Consider the following 14,537-nt stretch of genomic DNA (forward strand, 5'->3'; position numbering starts at 1 on the left):
TCCGGCTCCAAATTTGAAATTGTCTCCGTTATTCAACTTTATCCACGACATTTTAGGGCTCAATGATAGTCTATTTGATTTGATGAGAGGGCCATGTCATGTCGGCTTTGTGTTGTGTCTTGATAATGTAGGCAGGCCATGACAAGCAGTGTCTGCTCATCAGGCAGCCTGAGCAGGAGCACATTCTCTGCTCCCCAGTGGACTTGTGTGGTTTAATTGGGTAAGTCGTGGCTCTAAATTAGATAAGGCAATTCAGTCCTGACTTTGTTTGCTGGCTCGGCTGAGTCCGGTCTATAAAAAGAGATGCTTAATGTCAGTGGAACTAACCTGGATTTTACAAAGCAAGTGATTCAGCTGACCAAGGAAACACACCTTGAGAAGAAAGTAGAGAAGAATTGTTACAGTGCAAATGCCTTTCCTTATGACTGGGACAGTATGTTATATAAGTACATGACATTACAAGTTAATTATTGTACACTTAATAACCCTTTTGTAGAAAAATAGAAGCTCTTTTGTGGTCAAAATGTATACGTTCAAAGCGAGTGTGCTATAATTTTACAATACTAATGTACTCTTCATGTTGATCATGTTTATGTTCCTCAGGTGACCATGTTCACCATCTTCGTTTAGGAAGCTCGTACAGCTGGTGATGGTCTTTCAGGCATTTAGTCAGAAACCAAAGTGAAGACAAATGAAAGATTTGACCTGACGATAGCTCTAGAAGAAACATTAAGGGATCAACAAAGTTATTGGAATTTATCCTGAGGGGGGACTTGAATGTGTTTTTCAAATTTGATGTCAACCCATCAAAGGATTTAATTTACGAGTAAACAGCGTCTTGTGAGAGCTTGCTGCGAAAGCCATGATTACCTCATCGGTGTCTAGCACAAAAACAAGAAAACAAAAGCAAAAACGTGGAGGAGAGGTTCAGATGTTTTGTCTGGAGGCTTTATCAGAGCCGTTCTCATAAAGGGAATTTGGAGAATCTCGACTCTCAACCACACAGACATCTTTAAATCATAAGCTAACACCACTGAGAGAATGTGAAACTTATTTACAGACGCTGCTAAAGCAATTGATCCCGTCGTCTTAGCTCCACTCATATGACTGCACAAGTTAGGCACACAATGGCGTGACTGAAGAATAATTGGGAATAATTTGGGTCTGCTAGCTGACCTAAGCGTGACCCTCGTGGTCTGTTGAAGGGTTGTTTGAACTTCACTCTCCTAGAGCTCCAACGTGTGTGCAGCCTGAATGAAGGCGCACAAAGACAATTTGAGGCTTTTACAGGATGTCACACACAGGCTGATATATACGTTGATGACACTTAAATGTATTTACCCCCCCCCCCCACCAACACACACCTTCATAAAAAACAAAGAAAGCTCCCTATTGGTTGATTCTCGCCCCATCCTCCCCCCACTTTCCCCCGGTTTCCCGGGCAACCATTTCAGGGTGGAGGAAAAGAGCAAATCATGTGAGGGCAAAGCATCTTTCTCTCTCTCTCTCTCCCATCTCGCTCTCTCGCTCTCTCCTAGTGTGTTTGTGTCTGTCTGTGTGTGTGTGTGTGTTTTGTCCATTGTGTATAAAAGCCCTTCTCTCCACGCTTTCACTTCACTCTCAGCTCTCCACTGCCTTGTTGATCCCCGCGTTACAGTGAAAGACATTTCTTTCCCCACTTCTCCCAACGTGTTTTGAGTCTCCCTTCTTTCCTCCTCCTTCATCTCCTTAAGCGTCTCCGTTCTGCTTGGACGGTGGCTGCATCGATGCAAAATGGGCTGTGGCAATTCCTCAGCCACCAACACCTCAGGAGACGGTGAGTGTTTTTAAGGAATGTGTGCGTGTGTGTGTGTGTGTGCATCTTATATGTGTGTGTGTGTGTTATGTGCATCTTATATGTGTGCGTGTGATAATGGGTGAGTTTATGAGGGAGATACTTATCCCTGCATCTGCAACAAGGGGAGAGGGTGTTTTGAATGTAAATGAAGTATGTCGGGGTATGTCTTGCATTTAGTGTATGTTGTGTGATGTGCCCATGTGTGTGTGTGTGTGTGTGTGTGTGTGTTACATGTGTGTGTGTGTGTTACTTGTATGTGACTCTCATCGTCTTGATTTCCTTCACAGTCGTATATCATCATGTTTGTTTGTGCCTCAAAAATGATTAATTTGGCCCCCTACAGTGTTGTGCGTGCAGTGGTCTTCAGGGTGGCGAGTTGATCATGACGGATGGCCAGTATTCTAGTATACGACACCAGAGTAGTAGCACTAGGAATGTACTGCTTTGATAGTAATCATGAAACTGATATTGTAATTACAGAGTTAACGTCTACATTGACAGAAAAGCGAGTCCCTCGTGGTTCACAGTTTATTAAATTGTTTTATTTCTCTTGGAGTGTCTGCGCTGGTTTCAATTGATGTTTTAGTGTGTAAAAACAGCCATTTTTTGTGACATACACACACCTTTGATCAATGGGTATGTTTCATTCATAAAGCCATGGAGGACACATTTGAGCAGAACAGATATCCTGCTTCGTTGTGGCTCGTCCTCCTATCCACACATCTCTCTCCGTTTACCCCTGATTCAATACCCGTTTTGAATTATACTAAACAAAGTCAAACAGTCAAAATCAAATTAAGCATATGATTAGATTCAAGTATCTGCAGGATTACCTCACCCCACCGTTGCCCATTAAAGCAGTTTGGTGTGTGCTTGAGCAAATGTGTTTGTGCTTCCAGGTACCTTAATCAGTGCTTGCCAGGCATGTTAACAGAGCCACGGGGAGCTCCTGGAAAACATAACCCGGTGTTCTCTCTTGCTTAGAATTCGATGGACAATGAGTTCACATTATCTGTGAACGGCATCTCGGTGTCCGAGTTTGTTGTGAGTGGGGCTTGTTTGTCTATGAAAACCAGCAGCTGCGTTCATTTTGGGCGCAGCAGGGTCTGTTTTTTTTTTTTTTTTTTTACTGTTCCGTCTTAGAGGTCAACGTTCAGCACGAAGTCAAAGACGTGTGACATCCCGTCACTTTGACAAACGTGGAACCAGGGTTGCACTTATCCACGCCAGAGTCCACGCCAGGTGACACCAGGCCGGAGTCAAAGGACAGCTTCCCCACACTATTATGTTCAGTAGATACACGGTGGAAGAACCCCACTGCTCTATGGGGTCAGATCAGTCTCAATAATTGCAAATGCACACAGAGAGACTTACAAATGCAAACACAAAGATTTACAAATGCGCACAGAACAATTTACAAATATGTTTGATTTACAAATGCACACAGAAGGATTTACAAATAAATTAGACTCACAAATGCACGTGTCTGTGTTTATTTATTTGTCAATCGCACTGCATTTGTTTGTGGATTCTTCACATGTGTGTGTGGATTTATGAGACTCCTCTGCCGTGGCTAGATCCGCAAATGAGTTTTTTCAACATAGACCTAGCTGTAGCCAATCAAATGTCGCCCTCATTTTCAGCCAATCACATGAGCGCATCTCCCCCTCCCCTCCCCACGGGGCTTGCCAGCGTTACAGTTGCACAATTTGCAGAGGGATACACAATTAATGTACCCCCCAACCCCCATTGTTGTAAGTCATTGAAAGTTCGGTTTAATCTTGTAAATCTTGTATAAAATCTAGGCGCTGCACGAATGACGCGAATAGAGCGAAGCGAAAAGTTCACCCGCAGTCATTCAGACGTCGTCGGTGAAAGTCACCGAGCTGTGATGTTATGTATAAATATATATATATATGATATTAATGTTATGAACCCAAACACGAGGGCGTTAGATGTTCCGACGTTTATGGGATGTCCACAACAAGTATAAAGCAGAAATAGTGGATGACGGAAGTTATAACTGTTTCCACGGAGTAAAGCCACGGAGATAAGCCACGCCCCCTCTAAGGCGCAAATAAAGCGAATGATGCTCATGTGATTGGTTGAAAATGAGGGCGACATCTGATTGGCTACAGCTAGGTCTATGTTGAAAAAACCCATTTGCGGATCTAGCCACCGCAGGGGAGTCTCATAAATCTGTACACACATGTGAATAATCCACAAACAAATGCAGTGCGATTGACAAATACATAAACACAGACACGTCGTTCTGCGTGCATTTGTGAGTCTAATTTATTTGTAAATCCTTCTGTGTGTATTTGTAAATTGTTCTGTGCGCATTTGTAAATCTTTGTGTTTGCATTTGTAAGTCTCTCTGTGTGCATTTGCAATTATTGAGACTGATCTGACCCCATACTGCTCCTGTTGCATATCATTTGAACTCAGGATGTATAATTGTGGCACATATATTTTGTAATATAATTACCTCACCGTCTTATCATCTATAACAAGTACATAAACATGTAATAACTATTATGACACACTATAAAGCAGGTGTAAGCAGACATAAATGTCTACTAATGTACTTTTCGACAACTATAACTTCCGTGCATGACATAATAGAAAAAAGAATCATTAAATACTGTCTGTATTCAGAGTAGAAGTAGACATTACAATTGTTGACAAATACTGCACATTGTGAAACACTTACAAATATCCTTATATCCATGTACAACTGCATCATAAGGTATCCCAGGTATTAAATATTTGTATACTGCTTAACTGCGTCACCACACATTTGTAGTAGCATTTATGAGCGGCATATAAACGGTTAACACGGCTTATAACACACTATAATGTATTTGTTAGCAGATATTTAACAATGTATTTGTCGATAACTATAACTCCTCTTTCGGGCACCCAAAAGTGCAGATAATTAATGATAATACAGCTAATAACTGGTAGGATGTACCTTCGTGGGAGAAAATATAATTGTTGACAAATTCTTTACGTTCAAACCATTTGTCCTAATGTACATAAACAGTGCAATAATAACAATGTATTAAATGTGTATTCTTCTAAATGCTAAATAGTTCTTGGCTTCCATGCGATATTCAAGTCATAGAAAAATATTTTCTGATTTCAAGCTAATCAAACTCAAATTACTGCTCTCAGTGCACTCTGTTACACGGCTCATCCCTGGTCTTATGCACCCAGATGTGTACCCTCGGCTATGAATGAGCTTTTGTCAGGCTACTGAATAGGCCCCCTGTGTCATATCAGCAGACTACATTTTACAAGGATAAAATTTGCTGTCTTTTTGTGGAACGTAGACTCTCTTGTTTTCTGCTCTTACATCTCATTTGTGTAGTGTTCTTTCAGGAGGTACATGTCTACACTGATACAATGGTAAATGGTACTAAAACCCATTTTGAGAGGCAGAATTGAGGCTTTTGTTCCCCCGCGGTAATCGATGACGTGATACAAGCAGGATGTTCGGTTTTCATCCAACTGAATGCATTGTGGTCTCATTTCGATTCAAATCAAGTTAAATGGACTGCCTGAGTTCACAAAAGAATGATGTGTTGTTTGACCATAAAATAGTTAAACGGCATTGGGATTAACACAATGCGTGTCACTGGGAAGGCATTTTACATTGTATGCCTTGTATCCTATTTGAACTAATAATGCCTATTAAAGTAAACATTAAATAGTAAATTAATAAAAGTAAGTCCTTCAGCCACTGCCAGCCATCCTCAGAGCAGCGTCTCAGGTCATAAAGTTCCTCCTGAAACGTAATGATGTCGACTCGGTTCGTTTTGTCACAGTTTTGTCGAGCAGGCAGCAGAGGAAGGACCAGGCGGGCATAAATACTTTAATAAAGCAAAGAGGCTGACACACTGAGAGTCCAAAGACAAACCGACAATTGACAACGGGAGCACAGAGACTACATACTCAAGGAAGGGGAGGAGATAACGAGGGACAGGTGAGAGCAGGCTGGACAAGGAACAGGTGGAACTCATGAGGGCAGGGCAGACAATCCCAAAGGCAGTACGAAAAACAAGACAAGACACAAGGGAAGTAAACTAAATAAAACAGGAAACTGACTAGTCGAACACTTATCCAGCGACATATTTAACATGGAACACAGACTGAACTACTGCACTAAGAATAAACTACTGTAACAAAACAACCATGAAAGCAACATGTTATGTATGTTTATGACAGTCTTAGTTATGTATTTAAAAGTAATCTTAAAAAAGCAGATTTATTCTGTTCAGTTGATTTACATATTGTCTAAAAGGGAAATATACTGAGCACAAGGGGGAGTCTGTGTCTGTCTCCTTCAAAATGGCCGACAGAGTGCCCATAGTGTGTAATACATTCAATTAGGAGCCATAGCAAACATTTGAGCTCTATTCTATAAAAAGCATGAATAAAAAAAACAAGTTTGATTGAGGAAAGCCATGAAATGTTGCAATAATAGAGTATTATATACCTGTGAGATATGACAAAACATAACCGTTTGTGGGGATCACAGTTGGTAGGATTAAAGTAAAGTGGCCATGCTTTTAATTTTATAGTCTTAATGTATCTTGAAATGCAAACTAACTAATTGCCACAGAAACCATGGAAATGTTGTATGGACAAATTTGAAATATTTCCATCTGAAATACTACTTAAAATACTACTTTTCCAGAACTATGTTATCATACTGCAGAGACGTTGTGTAGAGTTTGTCAGGTTGAATTATGGGGAGATATAAAGTACTGAACTTTGACACTGTAGGCCGGGGTTTGCATCCTGAAATGTTAATATAAAGCAAGTCATGCCTGGAGCTTCAAGTCACAGTTGACTTTTTAAATATTAAAACCAAGACCCTGACCTTATCCATGAGTGCCGACAAAACATTAACCCTGTGTTGTCGGGGAACATTTTGCAACCGGAGATACGTTCATTAAAATGTAAACATCCCATGGCTGTTGAATGATGGCCTTTATTAGTGGGGTAACTCAGCTCCTTCAATACTTTTGACAACAAAGATGAACTAAATCTGATCTTTTAATCTGTTTTCAGGGCCAGCAGATGTCTCCAATGTGTAAGTAACAGTCATTTCCTAACTTTTAAGTATTCATGAAGCTTATCATCTGTGGCCTTTGGACATTCAGATCACAATTTACACCTTCATATAGCTGCCCGTGTTGTATTCATTGTTCACGTATTTCTGTCCACACTGATATTACACCAATGTTATGCAAATATATATTTTAATATGAAAGCATTTTACAGTAAAGGGGCAACTGAAAGAAGAAAGAAAGAAATATATATAATCAAAATTACTCTGAAAATCACTTTTCAACACTGATTTAGAAGGTATTTCAGTGCACACTGATGGTTGTACGCAGCGAGAAAATATAATTTCTTGCCAGCTTCATGTGTGATATTGAATGATATAGTTATTTAGATACATTTCTTAGATTTCCTTCATGTATGTTGTCAGAAAGACGACTTCTATTGATCCACATTACTCTTTTGAATTTAGAAAATGTAATTCAGACATTATTCTGTGGATTGTCATGTTTACCATTAATAGTTAGCATCTATCAATTTTTGGGAGGGGCAGCATTTCCAAAGCATTTCCTGGAATCAGTGAGTATGTGTGTGTGTGTGTGTGTGTGTGTGTGTGTGTGTCTGTGGAGGGTGTGTGTGTGTGTGTGTGTGTGCTCCTTGATAACCATCTGAACATTCAGCATAGGACTCATGAGAGCTGACAGTAGCACATCACTGACTCACTGAAGCTAATCACAGCTTCTGAGAACAACACAACAAAATATCACCACGCACACACACACACACACACACACACACACACACACACACACACACACACACACACACACACACACACACACACACACAGGTGAACGCAAGATGAAGAGAATGATACACCCCAAAATATTTTGGAAAAAGTAAGTGGGTGGTACGTAGATTCATGTCAGGCCCTGAAACCCCCCCCCCCCCCAAAACAACAACAACAAAACAACATAAAAACGAGGCCATTGAAAACTGATTGTTTAGTTGCCTGGTTCCAGACCTGAAACAACAAATTGCAATTCAGCCTGATCATCAGTTGTTCAGAACTCCCACATGGGATGAGCAGAACTCCCCAAAGGGCTCATGCAGCATATCTCCAATGCGCTGCGACTGAGCAAATGCATTTCCACTGTCCAGTTCTCAGTATGTTTGTTTGCTGTTGAGTTTGCGTGTCCTCTGCGCACCCATAAGAGCTGACCTGACCTGTGCTTCTCTCAATCAGGACAGAAGATCCCTTGGTAGACGATGAGAAGAGAATGTAATTATTTTTTATTTCATTCAACTTTTTCACTCATTAATTACAATATAGTGGTTTTGTTTGGTGGGTGCATTTTTTAATCGAATCATATCAATACACTTGTGCTGTGTAATTGCAACGTTTTCTTTTGCAGTATACCGATTATGGAACCTGAATATTAATATGCCTGTTTAATAGAGGACATTTTGTCAAGCACTGGTATAAACAATAAGATAAATGATGGCTGTGTTCCATTTAACACTTAAATCGCTGAATGTCAAAGCGTTTGATAAAAAGATGCACAAATGTCAGGCACACCTAATTATCATGTTCAATGCATTACAACATCACACACAAGCCAAAACAGACTAGATATCTTCCATAGTTAGAAAGCTAATGCATTGCTCAAAGGAGTATCCGTATTCAATTGAGAATCACTGATTGCTACGTTCCTCTCCTCTCAGGAACTATGGTGGCGTATACGTCGGTATACCAGCAGACCTGACCGCTGTGGCTGCCAGTCAGTCCACATGTAAAGGTACACGTCTCTCACACTGTACTGTGCATTTCACACTCTGGATCATTGAAGAGCATCCTGTAGAGAAGCAGCTAAGGGCGAAGAGAGAAATAATCCCAAGTGGCGAATGGAACCATGTGCCTGCCTGCCTACAGCATTTGGGGTTTTATCTGACCTTTACTTTTCTTAATAAGAAGCATGCCCTTTACTGTTACAGTTTGGGTACATAGCTGTGAAGAATAATTTGCAGCATTTGTTTCGACCATAGCAGTACAAGTACAATAAAGGATTTTATATCTCCCTATTGTATGTTTTCTTCAGGCTGTCATAATACACTGTTTGTAATGCATTATAATCAGTACAACCCATGTCATGAATTCGTATATATAATCCATGGTGATAATCCAGTGAAGAGGACTTTTATACCCAGGAGGCCGCTGTTTGTGTCCTGAGTGAAAACCAGAAGTTAACGTTAAATTAGGACTTCCGTCTTTAAGTGACGTCGCTTCTGCAGATATTTTAACCCAAACATTGATTGATTTATTATGTAATTTCCGTACCAAAAGGAACAGTGTGTAGGATTAAGTGCCATCTAGCGATGAGGTTGCAGGTTGCAACAAACTGAATACCCTTTTCCTCACAACTCCCTTCCAAAGCGTGTAGGAGAACTATGGAGCCCTCTCCAGAGCCTTTGTTTGCTTTGTTCATTCTGGGCTACTGTAGAAACATGGAGGGGCAACATGGCTCCGGGACAAGGACCCACTCCCTATGTAAACTTGAGGGGGCTTATTATAGGTAGCTAAATGATTAAACAATAATAAAAACACAGTTATGAATATTATATTCCATTTCTGCTAACAGATCCCCCTAAATCCGACACACTGGATCTTTATGTAACGCCCTATTTTAAACCAAAAGTCAAATTGACCATGTCATTTTGTTGCCTAAACACTGAACGCTCACGTTGCTGGACATGCGTATGTTCGTAATTCATCATAACAAAATAGCTTTTCACAACATATTATACAACCATTGTATTTTTATGACAGAGCTATGGAACCAATATAAAAGTGACATTACATTTTGTATGTGACCGATATTAAGAAACAAACTCTTGCTGTTGAGGATTTCCGACCGCGTTTGTGCTCATCAAGGTCAAACATGATAATGAATTGATTGGTTTTTATCCTCTGCAGTTTGAAATGCTTGGTGGAGCGCGTGGGTGTTTTTTTTTTTTGGAGTACACACTTGACGTAGAGAAAGAAAACAAGAACATGAAACTTGTCAAAACATTGTCCTATGAATATCCTGGCACTGATTCTGTTTACCTCCCTCTTGCAGATTAGCAGCTACACTGAAGTGAACACAACACAGGTAACAATACGAGTCTGCTTCTTCAACTATTCACATCACCTGCTCTGCTGTATTTTGTCTCAGAAAGTGAAGCTGCTAGGAAGACTCACAACGAGAGCCAATGACTGTTCTGTGTCTCAACAGGATTCCCGCATATTCATTCACCCAGAGACCCTCACGTTACCGGCCGAGAGCATGGAAGCGTTTACCACACACTGAATAAAGTCGCCTCACCGCCGTCAGTGAGCAGGGTGTCCACAGGTCTGGGCTGGGGAGCTGAAGATGTTGCTTCCCGGAGCGATGGGTGGCGCAGTGATGATGCAGCGACGCACAAGCAGAGGTCTTCGTGACAGCCATCTTGGCTTCATGGTCGCTCCACTGGAACGTTCTCTTTCTTTCTCAGGAGGGGATGGGAGACCCAGACAACTCACTAACTTACTGCCTGGGGGACACAGACATTCCCGATGGCCCCCCTGCAATAACAATCACTGCTCAGTTATTTCTCTCGGAGGCCATCAATGATTCATTGTTGTGGAGGAGACAGTCAAGAGTTTTGCGGGAAAGCGGCGAGCACATAATGCGTCACAAAACATCAACAGATGGAGAGCTGCTGCAGCAGAAGAGAGTGAAATGACATTTGATTTAAATGATGGGTCTAAATGTTTATAACAGTAATATCCCAACGTCCCCAAATGTGCGGAGTGCGTCAACCAGCGTGCAGCTGCATGGGGTCGTCACTTAACTTGTGTCCCAGACTGGTAGTATATCGCATATGACTCATGCTACTTACAGGATCTCTCTCTCTCTCTCTCTCTCTCTCTCTCTCTCTCTCTCATTTTATTGTGTATGTTGTTCTTCTGTATGTATTCCTTGAAGGGTAAAGCTGATGCTTTGCTGTACTTTTCTTATTGTCAACTAATCAAGGACTGGAACCAACCAATCTTGTGGCCTTCAGTAGCTGATGGAGATGTCGAGTGCGAAATTGTGTTCACATAATATGTTATAAAACTCCTATTTCAAAGGTTACGGATGAACCTTAAAGCTTCTTCACCCTGTCTTTGACGTTCAGCCTCAAGGCCCTTGCACTGTGTTTATTTGTCTTATTGTCTTATTGTCTAATGTTATGCACAACCCGCTAAGACAAATTCCTTATATGGCCAACATACTTGGCAATAAATGGTAAATGATTCTGATTCTGATTATTTAGTTCCCATGTTAAATCTAATCCACTTGAAAGATTCAGTAATTTCCCAAAACCCCTGGACGCTGTAGTTTTTAGCCAAAGTTACTGAAAGAGGAGGGAATATTGCATTTGTCAGGGACTATTTTCCGCTGCGGATTAATAGCCATTTGGTGCTCTTGTGAGTTTTTACAGAACATGTTGGACAAAAAAGAATCTACAAAGCCCATGTTCATCATAATGAACGAGTGCTATATTGTGACAACATTGGAAGGCTATGGTACAGAGGAATAAGCTATATCAGGCTCTGGTTATTTAATCACTGATGGCCTTCTCTTCTGATGAATGTACAACATCCTCCACTCACAAGGGCCACAGAGGAGGGTGGAAATAGGCCAACATTAAACACTTGAGATTCAAGAGATGTTCTTTCCGTGATACACAAAACGCTTTATGCGCCTGCGTATGTGTGTGTCGCCTTGACTGACCAGTTGCATAAACGTGGGGGACTTATTTCACCATGCCTGAACACAAGCTTACTGTTTGTGTCTGTTTTCTGCAGAACGACGCCCACAAGCTGCCAAGCTCTGTCGCCAGTTATCAGTTGTCTTTTAAATGCAAGGCATTCGTCCGCTCACGTAGTCCGCAGCGTTTACACTGTTCAGGCAGAATAAACTGTAGCCGTAAAGAGCTAGTCGACAGCATATGAATAAAAAGAGCTGCAGTATGCCAACAGCACCACAGCGGCGAGTGATTTAGAAGCCCCGTCTGAGACTTTATACTTTTTGGTGTCCCTTTTCCTTGATGTCTACATCGCCTCCCTGTTGCTGCCTCAGTTTCCCAGCGTCAGTTCAGGCAGAGGTCTTTGGCTTTTACATGTGTGTGTCGTTCTACCTGTCTCTCCCTCTTTTATCAGCCCCTCTTTGCCCTTTATGGTTGTTCCTCCTGTACATGATGGATGTCATTGCCTTTAACCGATTCAATTATCGCAAGCAGTAGAGAGGGTGTAGGGGTCAGAGACTGGTGCCTCTCCAACGAGCCTGGTGGAAGTCACTTCTATTTATATCTCTGTGCTCCGTAATGTCACTGAGAGGAATCAAAGACTCAAATAACTGCTATACGGAAATGTTCTGAGGTGTGGAGGAGGAGCTCATTTTCTTTTTTTGTCGCAGAATGAACTGATCAAGAAATCAAAGACTAAAATAACTGTTTTTCTATGGAAACATTGACACATATAACATCTATATAAGATGGCTATGTTCACCAAGCCTGTGCAACATTTAGTGAGTTTTGGAGTATGACAAGTACCCCAAAAATGCGTTAATACATGATAGAAATTATTGTCAGCGTTAATTGATTGCTGCGTTAACGCATTAATAACGCGTTAACGTGCCCATCCCTAATATATATACATACATATATATATATATATATATAAAAGAGATCACATTACTCCTGTGTTGGCTGCTCTGCACTGGCTCCCTGTAAAATCAAGAATCACATTTAAAATTCTTCTCCTCACCTACAAAGCCTTGATTGGTGATGCACCATCATATCTCATATCAGAGTCATAAAAAGTAGGATGGGAGCAACTTAAGACTTTCCTCTTTAATAGTGCTTATAGTTAGGGCTTAATCAGGTTTGCCCTGGTCGAGCCCCTTGATATGCTGCTATAGGCTTATAGGCTGCTGGGGGATGTTTTAGGATACACTGAGCACCTATCTCCTCTTCTCTCTCTCCTTATGGATGAATTTACATCTCTCCATTGCACCTTATTAACTCTGCTTCCTCCCCGGAGTCTTTGTGACTTCACGTCTCATAGGGTCCATTGGACCTGGAGGTGTCTAATGCCTGGTGAGTCGGCCTCCTGCCTCGGCCCGGCTGATGGGCCCCCCCCCTCCTCTCTACCTCCTTCTGTTTCATGGATTGGAGTTCCATTCATACATTGTCATGTAATGTGTTTATGTAACTTTGTAATGCTGTTCATTCTATACACATGACATCTATTGCTTCAGTCCATCCGGGGAGAGGGATCCTCCTCTGTTGCTCTCCTGAAGGTTTCTTCCCTTTTTTCCCTATCAAAGGTTATTTTAGGGGAGTTTTTCCTGATTCGATGTGAGGTCCTGGGACAGGGATGTCGTAGGTGTACAGATTGTAAAGCCCTCTGAGGCAAATTTGTAATTTGTGATATTGGGCTATACAAAATAAACTGAATTCAATTGAATATATGATGATATAATATACATACATATATATATATATATATCCATCCATCCATCCATCCATTTTCAATACCGCTTATCCTCATTAGGGTCGCGGGGGCGCTGGAGCCTATCCCAGCTGACATAGGGCGAAGGCAGGGGACACCCTGGACAGGCCGCCAGTCCATCGAGGGCACATGTATATATATATATATATATATACACACACACTGTGTATTGGAGTATGACAAGTACCCCAAAAATGCGTTAACGCATGATAGAAATTATTGTCGGTGTTAATGGATTGCTGCGTTAACGCATTCATAATGCGTTAACGTGCCCAGCCCTAATATATATACATACATATATATATATATATATATATATATATATATAACATTGCGATAATGCTGCAAGTCGAGTCTTGCAGCATTTCGGCGAAAACGTACAAAATAAACTTTACAAGTGGATGTGTTAGCGGCTTTGCTAGCGGCTGTACAAGCGGATGTTAGCACGGAGCTAGCGGCATCAAAAAAGTTAAAACATTTTACTACTATTTTTTTGTGTTGTGTTCATGTATTGAAGCCAGGAGACCGCGATATCTTTGCCGTGCCATGAAAACGTGGATTTGCCCCATTTTTGTTTGACTGCATTTTTATTACTCTCCTCACTTGTCCATCCCTTCGTCTAGAGTTAATGTTTAGAAATATAAGATCCTTCAGGTCTCGTGGCACATTAAGGCTAACAAATACAGAAACCAATTGAGGTCAAAGCAGCTGTGAATTGCTTTAATAATGTACTTGCCTATTCACACACTCGAAAATACCTGGAGTGGTCGATACAAACCCACCCGTGTCTCTTTATGCTTTTCATGGCTGTATGATGTCACGATTATGAGAGGTAATGACTGAAAAGATCGGGTTTGCTTGGTGAAAGTCATACTTTAAAGGCTATTTTCTCTCTCTCTCACACACACACATGCTCTGTGCGTCTTTCATTCACACATACACTTCATCATTCATGCACAAATGACCTGCTCATCATGGGAGTCAATGCACTCTTCAAACACAGTCATATCACCTAATTCCTCAATGATGCTGAGATGAAGAGATTTC

General features: G+C 41.2%; 1 protein-coding gene across 1 annotated transcript; it reads left to right on the plus strand.

The window, feature by feature from the left end:
• The first annotated feature begins 1,773 nt into the window (after positions 1–1,773).
• On the plus strand, positions 1,774–10,261 carry LOC117732721 (overexpressed in colon carcinoma 1 protein homolog). Its single transcript, XM_034535840.1, has 6 exons — positions 1,774–1,816; positions 6,917–6,938; positions 8,157–8,192; positions 8,636–8,709; positions 10,030–10,062; positions 10,186–10,261. Exons 1-5 carry the CDS (start codon positions 1,774–1,776, stop codon positions 10,032–10,034), a joined length of 180 nt encoding a protein of 59 aa, XP_034391731.1. The 3' UTR covers positions 10,035–10,062; positions 10,186–10,261.
• Positions 10,262–14,537: the final 4,276 nt, after the last annotated feature.

Source organism: Cyclopterus lumpus, chromosome 6 (assembly GCF_009769545.1).
Source record: "Cyclopterus lumpus isolate fCycLum1 chromosome 6, fCycLum1.pri, whole genome shotgun sequence".
NCBI classification, from domain to species: domain Eukaryota; kingdom Metazoa; phylum Chordata; class Actinopteri; order Perciformes; family Cyclopteridae; genus Cyclopterus; species Cyclopterus lumpus.